The sequence below is a fragment of the Lottia gigantea genome, assembly GCF_000327385.1.
Source record: "Lottia gigantea unplaced genomic scaffold LOTGIsca_34, whole genome shotgun sequence".
Classification (NCBI taxonomy): domain Eukaryota; kingdom Metazoa; phylum Mollusca; class Gastropoda; family Lottiidae; genus Lottia; species Lottia gigantea.
Window position 1 is genome coordinate 638,550 of NW_008709146.1, and position 16,765 is coordinate 655,314.

At 34.3% G+C, this 16,765-nt stretch overlaps 3 protein-coding genes across 3 annotated transcripts; all 3 read left to right on the forward strand.

The window, feature by feature from the left end:
• Positions 1–316: 316 nt before the first annotated feature.
• LOTGIDRAFT_216606 (hypothetical protein) lies at positions 317–5,556 on the forward strand (the record flags this gene model as incomplete). Its single annotated transcript, XM_009058421.1, has 10 exons — positions 317–677; positions 910–1,020; positions 1,545–1,739; positions 2,037–2,195; positions 2,435–2,559; positions 3,034–3,228; positions 3,699–3,792; positions 4,235–4,433; positions 4,833–4,930; positions 5,240–5,556. 10 exons carry the CDS (start codon positions 317–319, stop codon positions 5,554–5,556), a joined length of 1,854 nt encoding a protein of 617 aa, XP_009056669.1.
• Positions 5,557–6,806: 1,250 nt separating this feature from the next.
• Positions 6,807–12,812, forward strand: LOTGIDRAFT_232997 (hypothetical protein). Its single transcript, XM_009058422.1, has 11 exons — positions 6,807–6,905; positions 7,619–8,089; positions 8,262–8,579; positions 8,750–8,908; positions 9,332–9,456; positions 9,693–9,884; positions 10,226–10,322; positions 10,849–11,047; positions 11,435–11,532; positions 11,820–11,998; positions 12,267–12,812. Exons 2-11 carry the CDS (start codon positions 7,642–7,644, stop codon positions 12,402–12,404), a joined length of 1,953 nt encoding a protein of 650 aa, XP_009056670.1. The 5' UTR covers positions 6,807–6,905; positions 7,619–7,641; the 3' UTR covers positions 12,405–12,812.
• A 663-nt stretch (positions 12,813–13,475) lies between these two features.
• LOTGIDRAFT_232998 (hypothetical protein) lies at positions 13,476–16,437 on the forward strand. The gene is made up of 4 exons (XM_009058423.1): positions 13,476–13,760; positions 13,919–14,064; positions 14,263–14,399; positions 14,659–16,437. The coding sequence occupies exons 2-4, from the start codon at positions 13,921–13,923 to the stop codon at positions 15,824–15,826; spliced, it is 1,449 nt and encodes a 482-aa protein (XP_009056671.1). The 5' UTR covers positions 13,476–13,760; positions 13,919–13,920; the 3' UTR covers positions 15,827–16,437.
• Positions 16,438–16,765: the final 328 nt, after the last annotated feature.

A 16,765-nucleotide genomic window follows, 5' to 3' on the forward strand; every position in this document is an offset into this window, starting at 1 on the left:
TCATCTGCCGATAAGACATACCACGATCATTTTGAGCATATAATATTTCAATGTCTCAACTTTTATCATCAGTCTGAATAAATACAGATTCTGCTAAACTTAGCATATATAATTATATTCCTGTATATTAGCCTAAATGTTATTATAAAAATTTCGTAAAGTAACAGTTGGCAACATATGACCAATACAATCATGATTTATCTGTATATGAAATTAATTTTTATCATAATATCGTTATAGCTTTGGAATTTTCACAGAAAAGATTTCAGTCAAGACAACTTTGAATTCTTGATACAGGATCGTTCTCTATTTCAGAATGATTGAATGGATATTGAGCTTCATTGTGGCATTGGTTGCTGCAGCTGTCGCAACAGTGTATATCTTTTTTCCTTGGTTAAAATATGATATCAAACTCATCCTCGCAACAAAAAACATTATCACGGATATTGAAAGACGAGTAAAACAGAAAGAACTTATCATTGATACGTTTGAATCTACCGTTAAAAGTAATGGGGAAAAAGCATTCATTGTCTACAATGATGAGAAGTATACGTATAAATATGTAAACCAGCAAGCTGATAAGGTTGCAAATTTGTGCTTGAATTTTGGACTAAAGAAACGGGAAACGGTTGCTATTATGATACAGAATGAACCAGCCTTTCTGTGGACGTACTTAGGTAAGATCTTTTTTAAAAACCATCTTTTAAGTATATTTACCGTATAATTGCGAATATAATGCGCAAGCTTATATAAAGCACAATGTAGGCAATAAACAAGTTAGTTTTGATAGATGAACACGCTATGTTTTCAAAGACTTCCCGTCGTGACGTCACAATATATACAACAGGAAGTAGTGTATAATCCATTGTCATACTCCATAATCCATAGCCTACTTTTTATTCATTTCAGGTTTACAGAAATTAGGGATAAAAGTGGCATTGATCAATTATCATTTAAGAAAGAAAGCTTTGTCTAATTCCGTTATTTGCTGTCAATCTAAAGCTTTGATTGTTGGACAAGGTAATAAAAATTCTATTAGCTCTCATGATCTCTTCAATTTGAACGATTTCCGAATTCCCGTTTCTGGTATTATGTTTCTGACGCTTATATACTTCTAATCCGCGAGGTTTTCAAAACCAGCAACCTGGAAATGGAATATACTTCCTCATGTGAAAAGTTCATTAGCTGCTATATCTAATGTTTCTCAAATATGTTGTTTGGATTTCGAATTTCGTTTTGCGGTTCGGAGCGTTAGTTTACTTGGATTATTTATCGACATATTTTAGCCTATACTGACTGAGCTCTTTCTTGGTCCTCTTATTCCATTTTGATAGCTCCAATTGTTAGAGAGCAAATATCTAGGTACCTCTAGTCTTCAGACCTTCATGTAATAGCAAACAATAAATAGACAACGTCATGTTATTGCAAAACTCAAATTTCAAGAAACTTTGATGACATAGCTATGTATACATGTTTATTTGCTTATTGTATGTTGCAAAGTTAAAAGTGGACCTTTATTTTCCATTTAGGAGTTGATTTATTAGAAGCAGTTGAAGAAATAGCCGATGATATTAAAGACGTTACTATACTAGTTCAGAATGATACTAAGAAATGTGGAAATTTTAAATCATTCAATGAATTATTGAAGAATGTTGAAAGTGTTCCTGTAGATCCCAGCATCAGAGATGATTTACATGTTAAAGATGTCTCATCATTTGTTTTTACTTCAGGCACAACAGGTAGGTAAAGTATTAACATTACCTTTTAAATATAGCAGTGCAAATAGTTTGTTCACTCAATGGAATAATAATGAAGATTGGCAACAAAATGCAATTCAACGTTTCATTAATGACTTAAACATCGAAACGAAGTGGTTATACAAGATATACTTGCCGGCATCCGTCGTCGTTAAAACATGTTGAATAGACGATGGTGGCCAGCGCCTTGGACAGAAAACTTTGATCTCTTACATTTTTTCATCTGTTTACCCGATGTGGTAATGCCATAGATAAGACTGGGAACATTTGATTTTACAGGGTTTCCTAAACCAGCAACAGTTAGTATGTTAAGAACCATTGCTTCCATCGGTGCCTTTTCTATTTTTGGTATAAATGAAAATGATATCTTGTATGAAACATTACCACTTTATCATGCTTCTGCTTTGCATTTGGGAGTTCTCAATGTTATTAATAAAGGTAAGCTATATCCACAATTGCATTTTTATTCAAAGTTAACAGGATCGTCAATTTCATTGGTTTACAAGTGTGATCAAACAAACCAAATTATCATAAATACCCTTATCAATTTTTGATCAAAAATCTGACACCTAGTTCACCCACAATTTAATAATGAATCAAAACGATCGAGTTTTTTTTTAATTTGGAGAATGTGATATGATTTCCCCGCATTGAAACCCGCCATTTTCTTACATTAGGTGCTACCCTTGTTTTAAGATCCAAGTTCTCAGCCTCTGCTTTCTGGGATGAATGTAGAAAGTATGATGTTACCATTATACACTATATTGGTGAATTGTGTAGGTATCTGGTAGCCAAGCCAAAGGTATGTCTCAGATAATCAGCAACAAAGCCCCTTTTTTTATCCTAGATTTAATGATATGTTCGACCGGAGCTGATTCGATTCCTAAGTATCCTTTGGTGTCGAAAATGTTCTTGATATTGAAAATTGATTATTTAAAAACCCTATTAAATCATTTGAGATTTGCTGAAAAAAACATAAAAGAATACAATTTAAACAGGATATGACGTATATGATATTTTGTGATGCATTATGGATGTTATTTTGTAGACCAGTGGGTGAATTGCATCGTGTCCAAACCACATCCCCATTCGTCCTATAGTTTAATACGGGTTAATAAGATCATGTCAAAACCCGTATTCGTGATACGATGGATGAATTATAACGATAAAAGGGTGCTTCATTGTCCCATCAGCCCGTTTTTCCTCTTTTCTTTCAGTTTCATGTTAATGTATGATATCTACACCTCTTCGGATACAGGCTTTTCATGTTTTTCAGTTAGAAAGTGATGGTAAAAATCACAAGATAAGAGTAGCTGTTGGTAATGGTTTACGACAAGACATCTGGCAAGAATTTCAACAACGGTTTCAAATACCTCAAATATTAGAGTTTTATGCTGCTACTGAATCACCCATTGCCTTTCAAAATATTTTTAATAAAGTAGGCAGTTGTGGAAGGTGTTCTCCTTTATTGGTAAGATAATATATGTCTTCGAATAGAAGTGAATAGATTGAGGAGATCAATTTGTATATCTACTTCAGATCACATGATGGCATTGATAAAGATGTTGGCAATGTCAGATGGAAGTAATTGACATTTTCAGATGGGAGTTTTGAGGGGATTTTCCCTCTGCCAGAAACCGTTCTACAATACGAACAAATGTTCATGTCTGGTTATAGAAGTTTCTACTTTACAATCTGAAAGCACGTAACTCTAGAAATGTATCACAAAATGAAAATCTCAAGTCTTTGTCGCCTTCAAGTAACTCATAATGCCTATAATCTATGTAATTTCTAGATAATATTTGCCCGAGAGTGACCCATAATGTCCACCGGTTAACACAGTTCTTCCAATTCTAAGCGAACCAGAAGTTTGATTTTCATTTTAAATATTGAAGGTATTTTATCCATTGAACTAACATCCATATTATAATTATTTTATAGAGGAAATTGAATAAAGTAATATTTATCAAATTTGATCCATCAACGCAACAGCCATTACGCAATTCCAATGGACAATGTATTTTATTAGATAAAGGTTGGTATCAAGCTTTGTTCTTTTGAAAACTGTAGTGACGAACTAGTGACCAATCATTCTATCAAATATTGGAAGAATTGTAGACGTGCATATCTAAATCGTGGGTTTTTAAACACAGGAACATGTCCCAAAGTGGACATTCTTTTGGGAAATTGATGTGTCACAAGCTATGGCAAAAAAACAACCACCTACAATATACCGATGTATGACTACACTAAACACGGTCTTGGTTAACATTATCTCTGATTACTCGGAGAATTATTTGCAGCATGTTGTATACCCGATACCGTTTCAAGTATCCAGTCCTAGTTTCACTTTCGATAACTGGGAACATCGTTTTCATGCAAAATATGATTTTGGGACACTTACAAAAACAGTTTGGAACCCACTGATCTAAATGAAGTATTAGTTTTTACTATGTACAAAACGATCGTTTTTCTAGATGGAGAGGGTTTAATGTTGGCACCAGCTAAAGGTTCTATACCATTTGAAGGTTATTATAACAGGCCAGCAGATACCGAGAAGAAGATTATTAAAAATGTTATATCAGAAGGAGATATGTATTATAACTCTGGGGATATATTTTATATTGATAAGGAATATTTCTTATATTTTAAAGACAGAACTGGCGATGCTTACAGGTAAATCTTCGCCATTCTCCAAACCCAGAACAGAGCCACTGATATTCCTATGAAGCGAATCGACTTTTGAAAATAAAAATAATAATGAAAGATGTGAAATTATGTGGAAATATGAATCAAAGTTATGACTTTGGTATCACTCACATAATTACGTGTATGCGAAACAGAGTACAATGATATTGCATACGAATATACAATGTATTATCGTGTATTTGTAGCAGAGCACTTTGCTGTATTTTGTATTTGAAACAGGATTATGTATTCTGTATGCGAAACGGTGCACTATGGTGTATCTTGTATTTGAAATAATGTACTATGGTGTATCTTGTATTTGAAATAATGTACTATGGTGTATCTTATATATGTAGCAGTTCATTATGGTGTATCGTGGTATTTCAGATGGAAGGGAGAGAATGTATCATCTACTGAAGTATCAGGCATAGTCAATAATTTAGATTTTGTACACGATACAAATGTTTATGGTGTTACTGTACCAGGTAAATTGAACATGATCATTGGAGTTTTATGTATTAATACATGTATTATTTTCGATGAAATTTTTAGAAAGATTTAATGTAATCCGATATAAATAGTAATTTTTGGAAGGATCCTTCGACAGGTGGAAATCGAAAAAGAGCAGGCCAACCTCTTCAAGCTAACTTCTCATTTTTGAAACTTACCCAACCAGGATCTAAGTCTTTGATGTGGTAATCATGAGTTGGGTTCAATTAATACGTTGATCTAGAATTACAAATCGGTGTGAACCCAAACCCAAATTATATTTCGCATTAAACCATATCTTTCAGGATGTGAGGGTAAGGCTGGAATGGCGGCAGTTCATCTGAAAGAGGGTGCTTCCGTCCGCCCGGAACACATTCAACAGATAAATAAACACTGTAATGAACAACTTCCGACTTATGCACGACCGAGATTTTTACGTTTTCAGAGACAAATGAGTTTGACCAGTACATTCAAACAACAGAAAGTCGATTTGGTTGAAGAAGGTTTCAATCCGAATAGAATAGACGAAGAAGTATATTACTATGATACTAAACAAAATGAATTTAAACCGTTAGATAACAATGTTTATCAAGACATTAATACCGGAAAACTTCAACTTTAATCTAATCATTTCCATATTACTTTTTTTTATCTGGTGGAGTTTGTATAAGCATAACCCTCAAGGTTAGATGCACTTTAGGACTATAATGAAATTAACTTTTGACAGTACTTTGAACGCATAAAAGGAATTTGTATCAAGTACTGTCCCCCCACTTGTACAACAAGACCTATATATGTTGACCGCTGAGTCACAGAGTGTTATTAGGCTTCACGACTCTATATTTCTATATGTATCGACGGTCCTACTTAGAAAAATATTCCGCCCTCAACAGACATTCAAGAGAGGGGTTGTTGTATTAAAATAGACGATTTGATTTTTGTTAACGCTATGAAATTTGGTTGTACTTTCCCCCCAAAATACTTATGATGTGTTGGAAATTTTCCACATAGGCTTCGAAATAATAATAGGCAGCACTACGTCGTAAAATTACATAAGGTTTCTAAATCTATTTTATGTATAAAAGTGTTATATTTGTACTATTGTGTTATATTTTCGTGTGGGATTACACCCCCTCCCCCAAACTCCCATTAGCCTACTTAATCAAAGCGTTCTAGGACAGATGTACTGTCATTTTTTTCCATATAGTAGTAGTGTTTTCCTACGTATCATCAATTTAAAAGAATACAGGATATAATTATATTTGATAAAGCTCAATTACAGCTATCCGTATCAATCTAACAATACGGCATGTGAAAGTTACGTGACCATGCATTTGATACCTTCACACACAAGGAAATAGCCATGGAGCGTCCATTAAAACACGAAGTACGAGTTTCCTTGAAAAATTCTATGGTAGCCATGTTTGTTCTTTTGAAGGCAACGTGAACCACTATATGTCTAAGAATTTTTTGTCTTAGAGATCAACATCTGTCAATTTTCAATTTCTTGTATATATGCTGGCAGATGTCAATCGTTTGCCAAGTCAAATTGGAACTCACATTTTTGTGGAGGTCAATAAATTTGACCTTTGACGCTTGGGTGTTTCCGAAATCTACTAGTAAAACCAAATTGTCTTAAAATGGGTTAAAATATTATCTGCTTTGAATTACAAAGCTCTCCGTTATTACATTTAGTTACTAATGCATTCATAAATACGAGTATTGTGATTTGCAGACGACCCGAGCGGAAAGGACGTTTAGATAAACCAGGAAGTATATTTGACTTGAAGGGCTTCCTTTTTTAAGTAGCTCGAGAGTGTGTAGGTGATATAAAATTATAAAACGTTTGTATCGCATGTGTTAGTTTAACCTCGTGCTTTAAACTAGTATGGACATCTTCCGCAGTATCTGCAAAGTTAACATCGTATAAGGAAAATAAACTTAGTACGCGTTAAAATAAATATTTAACAGGTACGTTTTGATATTAATATAATGTAATTATTCACTATCAACTTCGTTCGTAAGTACACTATCTAATTCATATAAAGATCAAGTCAAATCTTGTCGATCAATAAGACTGCATTGTTCTTATTGTTAGATTTTAGAATAACCCTCATATTGATGTTCATAGCTTCGGAAATCTGTATCAAATAGCTTGAACAATTTCAAACAATGTACCACGCTCTAATTACTTCAAATTGGTGAGATATAATGTGCTTCATTTCAATGAATATGCACTGTACATCTAGCTATACTGTACATATAACTTGTATATCTCATCTTACGAACAGACGATATGATTTACTTAATATAGCACGTCGTTGAATAAAGTAAAGTTTGGAATGAATTAAAGGTTACATTGAAATGTAATTCAAAATATTTACAGATACAATAATTGGCATTTCATTGCCTGCTGGGCTTAAACATATACATATACATAACATACTATAGCTATATACAAATGCATATGATACACTAGTTTAGATGTACTGAAATAACATTTTAAAGTAGGTATCTATTACTCAAAATTTGTAGTTAAGTTGAAAACAATGAGACGAAAAGGGAAATTCCGTCTTTTTTCGGAATCATAGCGTTGAAAAAGGCCAAAATTTTCCATTATCAGTGGCTAAACGGAAATTAATGTTTGTATAATAATGTAGATTTTTTATTTTCTTCTATGATAGCTTCATAATATAAGAGAAAAGCCATGGGATGTCCGATGAAACACCAACACCACCACCACGCGCAAGTTGAAAAGCCTAGTGTGACCGAGATACCTGTACAGACAGACCTGAAAATTGTTTGGATAATTTCAATAGTAGTTGGTCTCCTGACATTAGTTCTGGCATTGTTACATTACAAATATCCATGGCTAAAATATGACTTGCTTCATTTGAAGCAGATGTTCCGCGCTATCAGAAGATATACACAGAAAGTACGTAGAAATGAGTTCATTATTGATACATTTGAGCTAACGGTTACCAAACACCCCGAAAAAATCTTCATTATCTACAATGACATCCATTATTCATACTACGAGGTGAACCAGAAGGCTAACCAAGTAGCACGTGCAGCTCTTCAGATTGGAGTCAAGAAAGGTGATACAGTTGGGATTATGTTGTATAATGAACCAGCATTCATCTGGTTATTTTTTGGTAAGTAAGGTATATGATATATCTGCCCCTCTTGCTGATACTTTTCCAGGAATAAATCGGTATAAACAAAACCTTTGGGTCCTATAATTGCAGACAGTTCTATATTTAAGTTACTTCTATTTTTTGTGTCGGTTGCATCCATTGGTGTAACCACTCAATTTATCAATTCCAGGTTTACAGAAGATTGGAGTCACAGTGGCATACATCAATGTATTTTTACGATCCAAGTCTTTAGCTCATTGTGTTGAAGTATCACAGTCCAATTTCCTGATAATTGGGGACGATGCTGATCTGGATTCAGCTATTGAAGATATCGGAGAGTCACTATCAGATACAGAGGTGTTCTCCATATCAGAGTATGAATCAGATCAAAGGAAAAGTTTTAAAAGGATTATGGATGAGCAATCGACTGATGACTTTCCTAAAGAATGTCGAGCTGATGTTACTAAAAATGACATTTGTCAATTGATATTTACTTCCGGGACAACAGGTAACAATCCAACCTTTTAGGATTATATATGTATTGTGACTTTAAAGTCATTAATAATGAAAAATTGTTGGTTTTGTTTCTTTTTTCTTTTTCCGCAAAAGCTATTTTGATAAGAATTTGTTAATGTGGAACTGGCAACCCGACATTGTAATAATGCCATTACTTTTCAGGTTTACCAAAGGCTGCTATCATATCCCAAGATAAAGCTTTAAAGGGAAGTGTCGTGTGCTCCACATTTAATCTCGGACCCAATGATGTATTCTATGAAACATTACCATTATACCATTCAGCGGCTGGGGAACTAGCTTTATTTAATGTTATTGATACTGGTAAGAATATATCTTATGTTCCTTATTTCTTGGCATTATTCTAGTACATCCAGTTGTATAGATGGATACAAAAAACGTTTAAAGATGATTAGCATAAGGATAGCATGAATCCAAACCTTTAGTTTAATTCTTGTGCAATATGGAAAATAAAAATCGAGAGTAAATGTTGTATAGTAGTGGACTCCTCCAAAGAGAAGTACCATCAGGTGTTTCGAAAAGCATGATCTGCTTCCCACTAGTATTGGTCAACATCATGGATGTTTACTTTTCCTTGCCAATGTGAGTTGACAGGTCATCTAAAGTAAGTGGAAAGCTAGATGTCTCTCGCATGAGCCTGTCTGGCGATAAGGAATCCTTTTTTGTAACACAAATAGTTAAAATAAAATTGAAAAAATGTATAAATGTATTAATGCTAAACTGTAGGTTCAACAATGGTGTTAAGACGAAAATTTTCAGCTCGGTGTTTTTTAGCAGATTGTAGAAAGTATAATGTGACTGTTATACATTATATAGGAGAATTGTGCAGATACCTTATGGCAGCACCTGTGGTAAATCATATATATATTACTTCTTAAACCAATAACCTTTTTAAGAATGAAACCATGAAGTAGAAAGAATTATATTCCTTGCTTCCAAAATCGTGTTTATATACAATTAAACACATCCGACACGTTTGAGAGCGCACATTTCCTGTTGACGATTTCAAAGAACTATTTTCTTTAGACTTACAGGAATAGAAGAGATCTATAGGTTCTGTAGGTTAAGTTAAGTACAATTATTTCAGACGCCCGAAGATCGGGATCATAGAATCCGGGTGGCATTTGGAAATGGTCTAAGATCTGATGTATGGAGAGACTTTCAGGAAAGATTTAATATACCTCATGTAGCAGAGTTCTATGGTGCAACAGAAGCTCCAGTAGGATTGATTAATATTTGTAATCAGCTTGGCAGTATAGGAAGAACATCACCTCTTTTAGTAAGTGAGTCTGTAAATATTCGCGGATATTCTTGTGACCTCTTGAAACAGTGCAGTTTGACATGGAAAAATTCTTAAGCAAGCTTTTTTACTGATTGATTACAACAGAAACTACCAGATTTTTAAAATTAGACCAAACTTTCGTTCCGTTTTTCATTATTAGCTGTTATTTTTCATATATAGTCACTTCATTTAGGGTCTTCAACTGCTCTCTTGAACCCCCAAATTAACCGTTTGATCTAGCCTGATAAACACCACTTTCATATGCTAGTTAAAAACGGCCCATTGAGGATGGCCAAATTAAATGAATTTCCACAAACGTCGGTTAATTTTATTTACAGAAAAAGATATTCAAAATTGAGTTTTTAAGATATGACCATGAAACAAGGGAGCCGGTTCGAAATAAAATAAACAATAGCTGCATTATAGCAAAACCAGGTAAGGGTAAAATTTGATAAACGGCTTATGAATTCGGTTAATAATATAATTTAAATGATATTGCTGATTAATACAAGATGACAAGAGCTGCCAGATGATCTCTCATCAAGAGGTTTCCTTCAATGCTTTTTCTTAAAATCCTTGATCTGACTTTTTCAGTCTAATTTCACCCAATAGCGCCAACAGTTGTCATGATTAAGCATTGTGAACATATATCCCAATAAACTCCACACATGTAGAACATGAGATACATTGCAATTACTTCAGATCATTTATGGCAGGTGGAGTCACTGGCAGAAAAAAATCAAAAAGAACCATCCTAATTTGGGTTTCAGTTAGTTTCTCAAAATATTCAGATTTTCAAAATCTTAATGTTTACCTTAAAGTCAGGCCACGATATCTTTTCACACTTAAGTTTGTTAACCGGTAGCTGATTTGTATGTTTCCGGGATATGAGATTCGTTTTGTTTTCTTGCTATTTCTTTCGACGACGATGAATAATTTAAATTTTGTGTATTGTTTGAAGGTGAAGTGGGTTTGTTGGTGGTAAAGATACACAAATCGGTGAAATTTGAAGGCTATAGAGGAAATAAATCAGATAACCAAAAGAAATTATTAAAGAATGTTTTTGATGAAGGAGATCTGTATTTTGATTCTGGTGATTTATTTCGTATTGATGACAACTACTTCCTGTATTTTAGAGACAGAATGGGCGATACATTTAGGTAAGCTTATATTAGTAGTTAACTTATAATAGCAATAATACCAACATTGCGTCTTTAAAACACTTCAAAATCTCCAGTCTTTGTGAAATCTCCCGACTGCAGAAGAGCGTATAAGTATACACGACTTAAAGGGATAGTCTGATTTTTGCATATTGTGTTAAGGCTTGGAATGCTTTTAACTGCTTGCCAACATATTTTCCTTAGATTCAACTTGAAATATGAAGAAAGATTTAGATATAGGATCACGCTTATTGGGCCAATTTGTTCACGTTGAATAAAATCAGACTATCCCTTTAATCCATTCTACTTTTGGTACTAAAGTTTTCCTTCTAGAGCTGTTATTTCAATGTATTTTCTACCGATTTTTATATTTTGTATTTTATATAGGTGGAAAGGTGAAAATGTTTCGACATCAGAAGTGACAGAAGTTTTAAATACGTTAGATTTTATTCAGGATTCGAATGTGTATGGTGTTGAAATACCAGGTATGTGTTGAAAATGAACTAGATTCAAATTATCACGGATAACATCCAATGAAAATTACGTTTACATAATGATACGTTACAATCATTAATTGTTATTGCCTCAAATAACAATTTGATTGATAAAATGACTTCCTGGTAATGTTTAGACTTTTGGCGTTTGACCCATAGTCATATTCTTAATGGAATATTGGTTGATGTTTTAGAGGCCAATGAAGCTGGAACAAGTTTCAGGAAGGACCAATACAAATGATGCAGTGATCATTACACCATTGATTTTTGTATTTAAGGCTGTGAAGGTAAAGCTGGTATGGCCGCACTTACATTAAAAGAGGGGCAAGTTTTAACACAGGATCAAATAAAAACTTTACATAGACAATGTAGTAATGAATTAGCTAGCTATGCACGGCCGAAGTTTATACGTGTTCAAAAACAAATGAGTTTAACCAGTACATTTAAACAACGAAAGGTAAGCGTTCCTGCTTGAAATTTTGTGATTTTTTAAACTATTGTCCCTAATTCCAGTGAATGAAGCCGTCTGTTAACAGCATATTAAGCAAAAGTAAAGAATAGAGATGTGAGTGGTTCATGGTTGAAAGAGTAATCCTTAACCAGAAGGGGGCTTGCATTCCGAGAGATAAAAGATAGTTTTTCAAACGGATTTGAATCAGTATGCTTAACAGAAGTATCTCTAACCTTCATTTATAATACATGTTTTGTGGGTTTTTTGTTTGCAGATAGAGCTAATTGATGAAGGATTTGATCCAAAGAAAACGGAAGAACCCCTTTATTATTATAATCCGATACATGAACAATATGATGGCCTGACTGATGAAGTATTTAGTGATATTGTATCCGGTGTATATCGATTATAGACAAGAACTTAATATGTACTTAGTGATGTTGTATAGAGCAAATATCGATGATAGAAATGTTTATCACGAGCTTATGTGATATTGTATATAGCAAAAATGGATTATAGAAATTTTTTATCAAGAACTTGTGTATTTAGTGATATTGTGTATAGCAAATATCGATTTTAGCAAATATCAATTTTTTACATGTTTATCAAGCAATTGTATGTAGCAAATATCGATGATGAAAATGTTTATCAAGAAGCTTTGTATTTCATGACGTAGTATAATAACAAATATCGATTACAGAAATATTTATCAAACATGTACAGATATTGCATCAAGAGAATGTCGATTATAGAAATGTTTATCAACAACTTATGTATTTAGTGGAATTGTACAATAGCGAATATGAAAATGTTTATCAAGAACTTGTGTATTTCTTCACAATATACATTGGATTGATTTTGTTTTTCCAGTCAGCATCATCCGTATCAATGTCCGACATATACTTAGCTCTCCATAAATTCTTTATATAAATAATCTTGTGCTCTCTCTTATTTTGATTCACATCACGAATGGACAGAGCTTTCTGTTCGTTTTCCACTTTCAAATCCTTTAATTTTAGACAGCTATCATTGTGAACAAATGGCAGAAAGGTTGATAAACTAAAATTGGCTAGACTAGAGGCCTGATATGGTTACTCCAAAAGAGTTGTATCCTGTAATAAAGACTATCCAGAAAACAGATCGGCATCGAAAACGACACCTCTATTATCAGCAAAACTAAAAGTATCTGGAAGACAAAGACTACATTAAGTACGAAACTTCCGACGTATATTTGGGGAGCAGCTCTAAGTTTGTCTTGCTTTGATGATAGGTCTTAAATTTTACCTTAAGCTCCCTTGTTTGCTGTCTAATTTTAACAAAAATGGTTTATAGCTGATATATAGAGCACTAATATTTTTATATCAGTCCCAAAAGCTAGAGTGAACTGTAGATCTGGTAGGAATTCTTCCCAATATTTGGCACTTTTTCATCATTTTTATAAAAAAGAGTTACCTCCCCGTACCCACTATTCTCGAGCCTAATATTATGACCTAGGCTATAGTATAAAGCTTAGATTCAAAATCTAGTTTGGCAATAGCTTATAAAAATTGAAATGAATGAAGTGTTATGTCCTACTTCTCAGAACATAATTTGGCTAATGAAGAGGACAACGCCATGCGGGGAATTCTACAAATACAACGGCATTAACCTGCTCTTTCAAATTGGGCCTCAATTTATTGTCCCGAATGTCTCTACTACAGTACTAGACACTTTTTCCAGATCACCTATTGCATCATTAACAGGGGCGAACCGGGTTGAAAAACCGAAGGTATTGAAGCCTGAAATTCAGGGTTGGAGTTCATAGACTGTTGAAAAACTCAAGTTTTGACGAGAAATTACATGGATCATAGTATGATAGGATTGCTCGAATGTCTGAAATGAAACTTGAAAGACAAATCTGGACACATTTCATATTTCTTTTTTCAGAAATGGAGCAGTTTTTGTCATTTGATGTAGCACCGTTCCTGGCCTGTATGAATATGATTAAAATCAACACACTGCCAATAATTTATAAAATGATATTAACGGTCTTGTGTGACTTTAAACCATCAGATTGTGACAGCAGAAATAGGGTGACAAGAAAATTTTAATTTTAACAATCTTTGATCAATCATCTTTCTTTTATGACAATTGTTACTGCAATGCGTCATTAAAATAAGCATTTATTTAGATAGATGGAATTCTGACTCTCTATCTCTTAAATCCTATAATACTCATTTTAATACAAACTGGGATTGAATGATTCAAATGGTAAATAATTACTTTTTCAGACATTGAGATACATTCAAATACTGCTCGAGGACCAGACGGATTTAGCAGATTGCTTGATATCGTTTTTACCAGACGACATTTTGACTGGTAGTTCTAGTGGAACACAAACTCAAACATCAGATATTATAAATTCAAGGTATTTAAAAAACAATATATCACAGTTTAAAAAAGCTTAGAAAAACAATAATGAAATTCAAGTTACATAGATTATTACGTATTGAATAATTACATTATCAAAAAATTAAAATTTAAAGCGCTTATGTTGCCTTCACTAACAAATGTTCAGTATATTTGCAATTCAAATTGAAACATAACTTACTTAGATATTTCAATACCATACACGCAAGCCCTAGTACCAACATGAGCTTTATTCTGATAAATTCTGATATTTTCAGTACCGGTACCTGCACGGATGATTGCAAATGGCCAAAGAAAGAAATAAAGGTGAGAAAGTCGCGAAAACGTAAAAAAGTCCTCGCCCAGGCAGGCCAGCTCCTGGCACAGGCAGCGTCTGCACATAAATCAAGAGCTTCAAAGTCTGTTACTGATCCGTCATCTAAATTAGGAAAGAAAACCTCGGGTAAACTGCGTTCAAATGGACGTATACATAACAACCCTCTTGAAGATAAGGCCTGCGTTTTAATCAAACCGTTACATTCATCAAATCTTGGCAGCACATCAGACGCGGTTTTATCTCAAATAGTAAGGAAACGTCTGCCAGTGTTTGAAGGTTCTCCACTGCATAGAATCGAAAATCCAGAGCTTGCTCAGAAACGGGCTATGCAACTGATCACCCCAAAACAGCCCTACTATTCAACATCAACTGCGATGTACGGTGCAACGACTACGCCTAGTTTTCGTTTCCAAGACGGACATGGATTGAATCTTGGACCGTGTGTGACATCTATGCCATTAACATACTTTCCATTTATATGTACTTCTGGTGAGAAACCCATAACTACTGCTGAGGATTATCTAGCCTCACATGTCAATGATCAGAAATTAAGTGGACCAGATATAATGTCACCTTTCCTGAAATCAGCTCCAACTTGCACGATAAGTCAAGTCACCAGAGAAGAGAAGTCACCGAGAAAGAGTCCGAGAAAGCACTTGTCATTGTCTTCAAAAATACAAGCTTTAAAGCAAACTTGCGCAGAAGTTAGTAGCGCACATGTGCAGCACAAGCAAGGAGCTGATACGAAGCCAGTTGGGGACAAAATCCGAATCCAACATACTAAGTCATCAACTGAAGTAAGAGGCTCACAGTCGCCCGTGTTTGGCTCATCATCCTTTAACCAGAATACGAAATCCTACAGAAATCTTTCCGGATTCCCATATACGCATCAATTGACCTTTCCTGACGGCCAAACTCAACATTTGAGAATCCAGGGTAGTGGAAGCAGTCTCGTCAGTCCAAGAAATGTAAAGATGAATAGTGCTACCAGATTAATAGGTCCAGATGATCTTGAAAGTTCGGTTGTTTCTCCATCACAGACAAAAAGAAAAAGTAGCACAGCTTCAAGTTCTAAGAAAGGCGACAAAAATAACGAAAAACGTGAATAAGATGCCATATCGAGAAGTGTTTCATGAGCGTACTGCATTATATGAGTTGTATTCCCTTCCCCGTTTATTCCTCTTGGTATTTTACGAGCCATTAGATCTAAGTTTCAGCTACCTATTCCACCTTACAGTATTAAAATCCGAAATTCTTACCAATGAAGTCACAATATCATCAACTGCCTTGGGAAGGATAATAATGCCCTGAAAGGGACTACAGTCTAGAATGGCGCGGTGCGTCTTTAATTAAGTGTAAGAGGAACCGGGCGTCGGATTTTAAAAGTGAAAAGTAATAAAAATAGCTGAAACAGATTTACCGGCTGGTTATGTATAATATGTACGACTCTCTCCCTTTGCGTGTGTATGCATCATCATACGTCCACCATAACACGTTACTGATCAGAATACGTGCTTACAAACACGTTCAATGTCTTCACTGAGTTTCCCTACTTTTGTCCAGTTAGATTATCACTGTTACGTTAATTTACCTTATGTTGTATATAGAAATTACTTTTTGGATTTCATTTTGATCTTTAGGCAGCCTTGAAAGTTTTGAAATATACCTGTAATTGTTTTCGTTATTCCTGTTTGTTGGTTTAATAAATATAATTTTCCAGAAAAACGTAGTGTTTCAAAAATAGAATATTTATATTATCTCCCTTTGACAACTAGCTTAACCTTTCTTTCTTGAGCAGGGCAGACATGCAGTGAATATACCTTTTGATATAAACAATTCCGGCACCCTTTATGTCCTATGGTATAGGGGTTAGGGACCACTACAGTGGAACTTAAAGCTAACATTAGATTACAGACATCAATCGAATGATAGTTATCTCCCCTCCACTATAAACACGACATGTCCAGTTACCATATTCTCTCGTTCGCCTAGAGTCACTTCTAAAACTGTTTTAAAAAAGACCAAAGGGACGAAATGGCGGAAGGCAC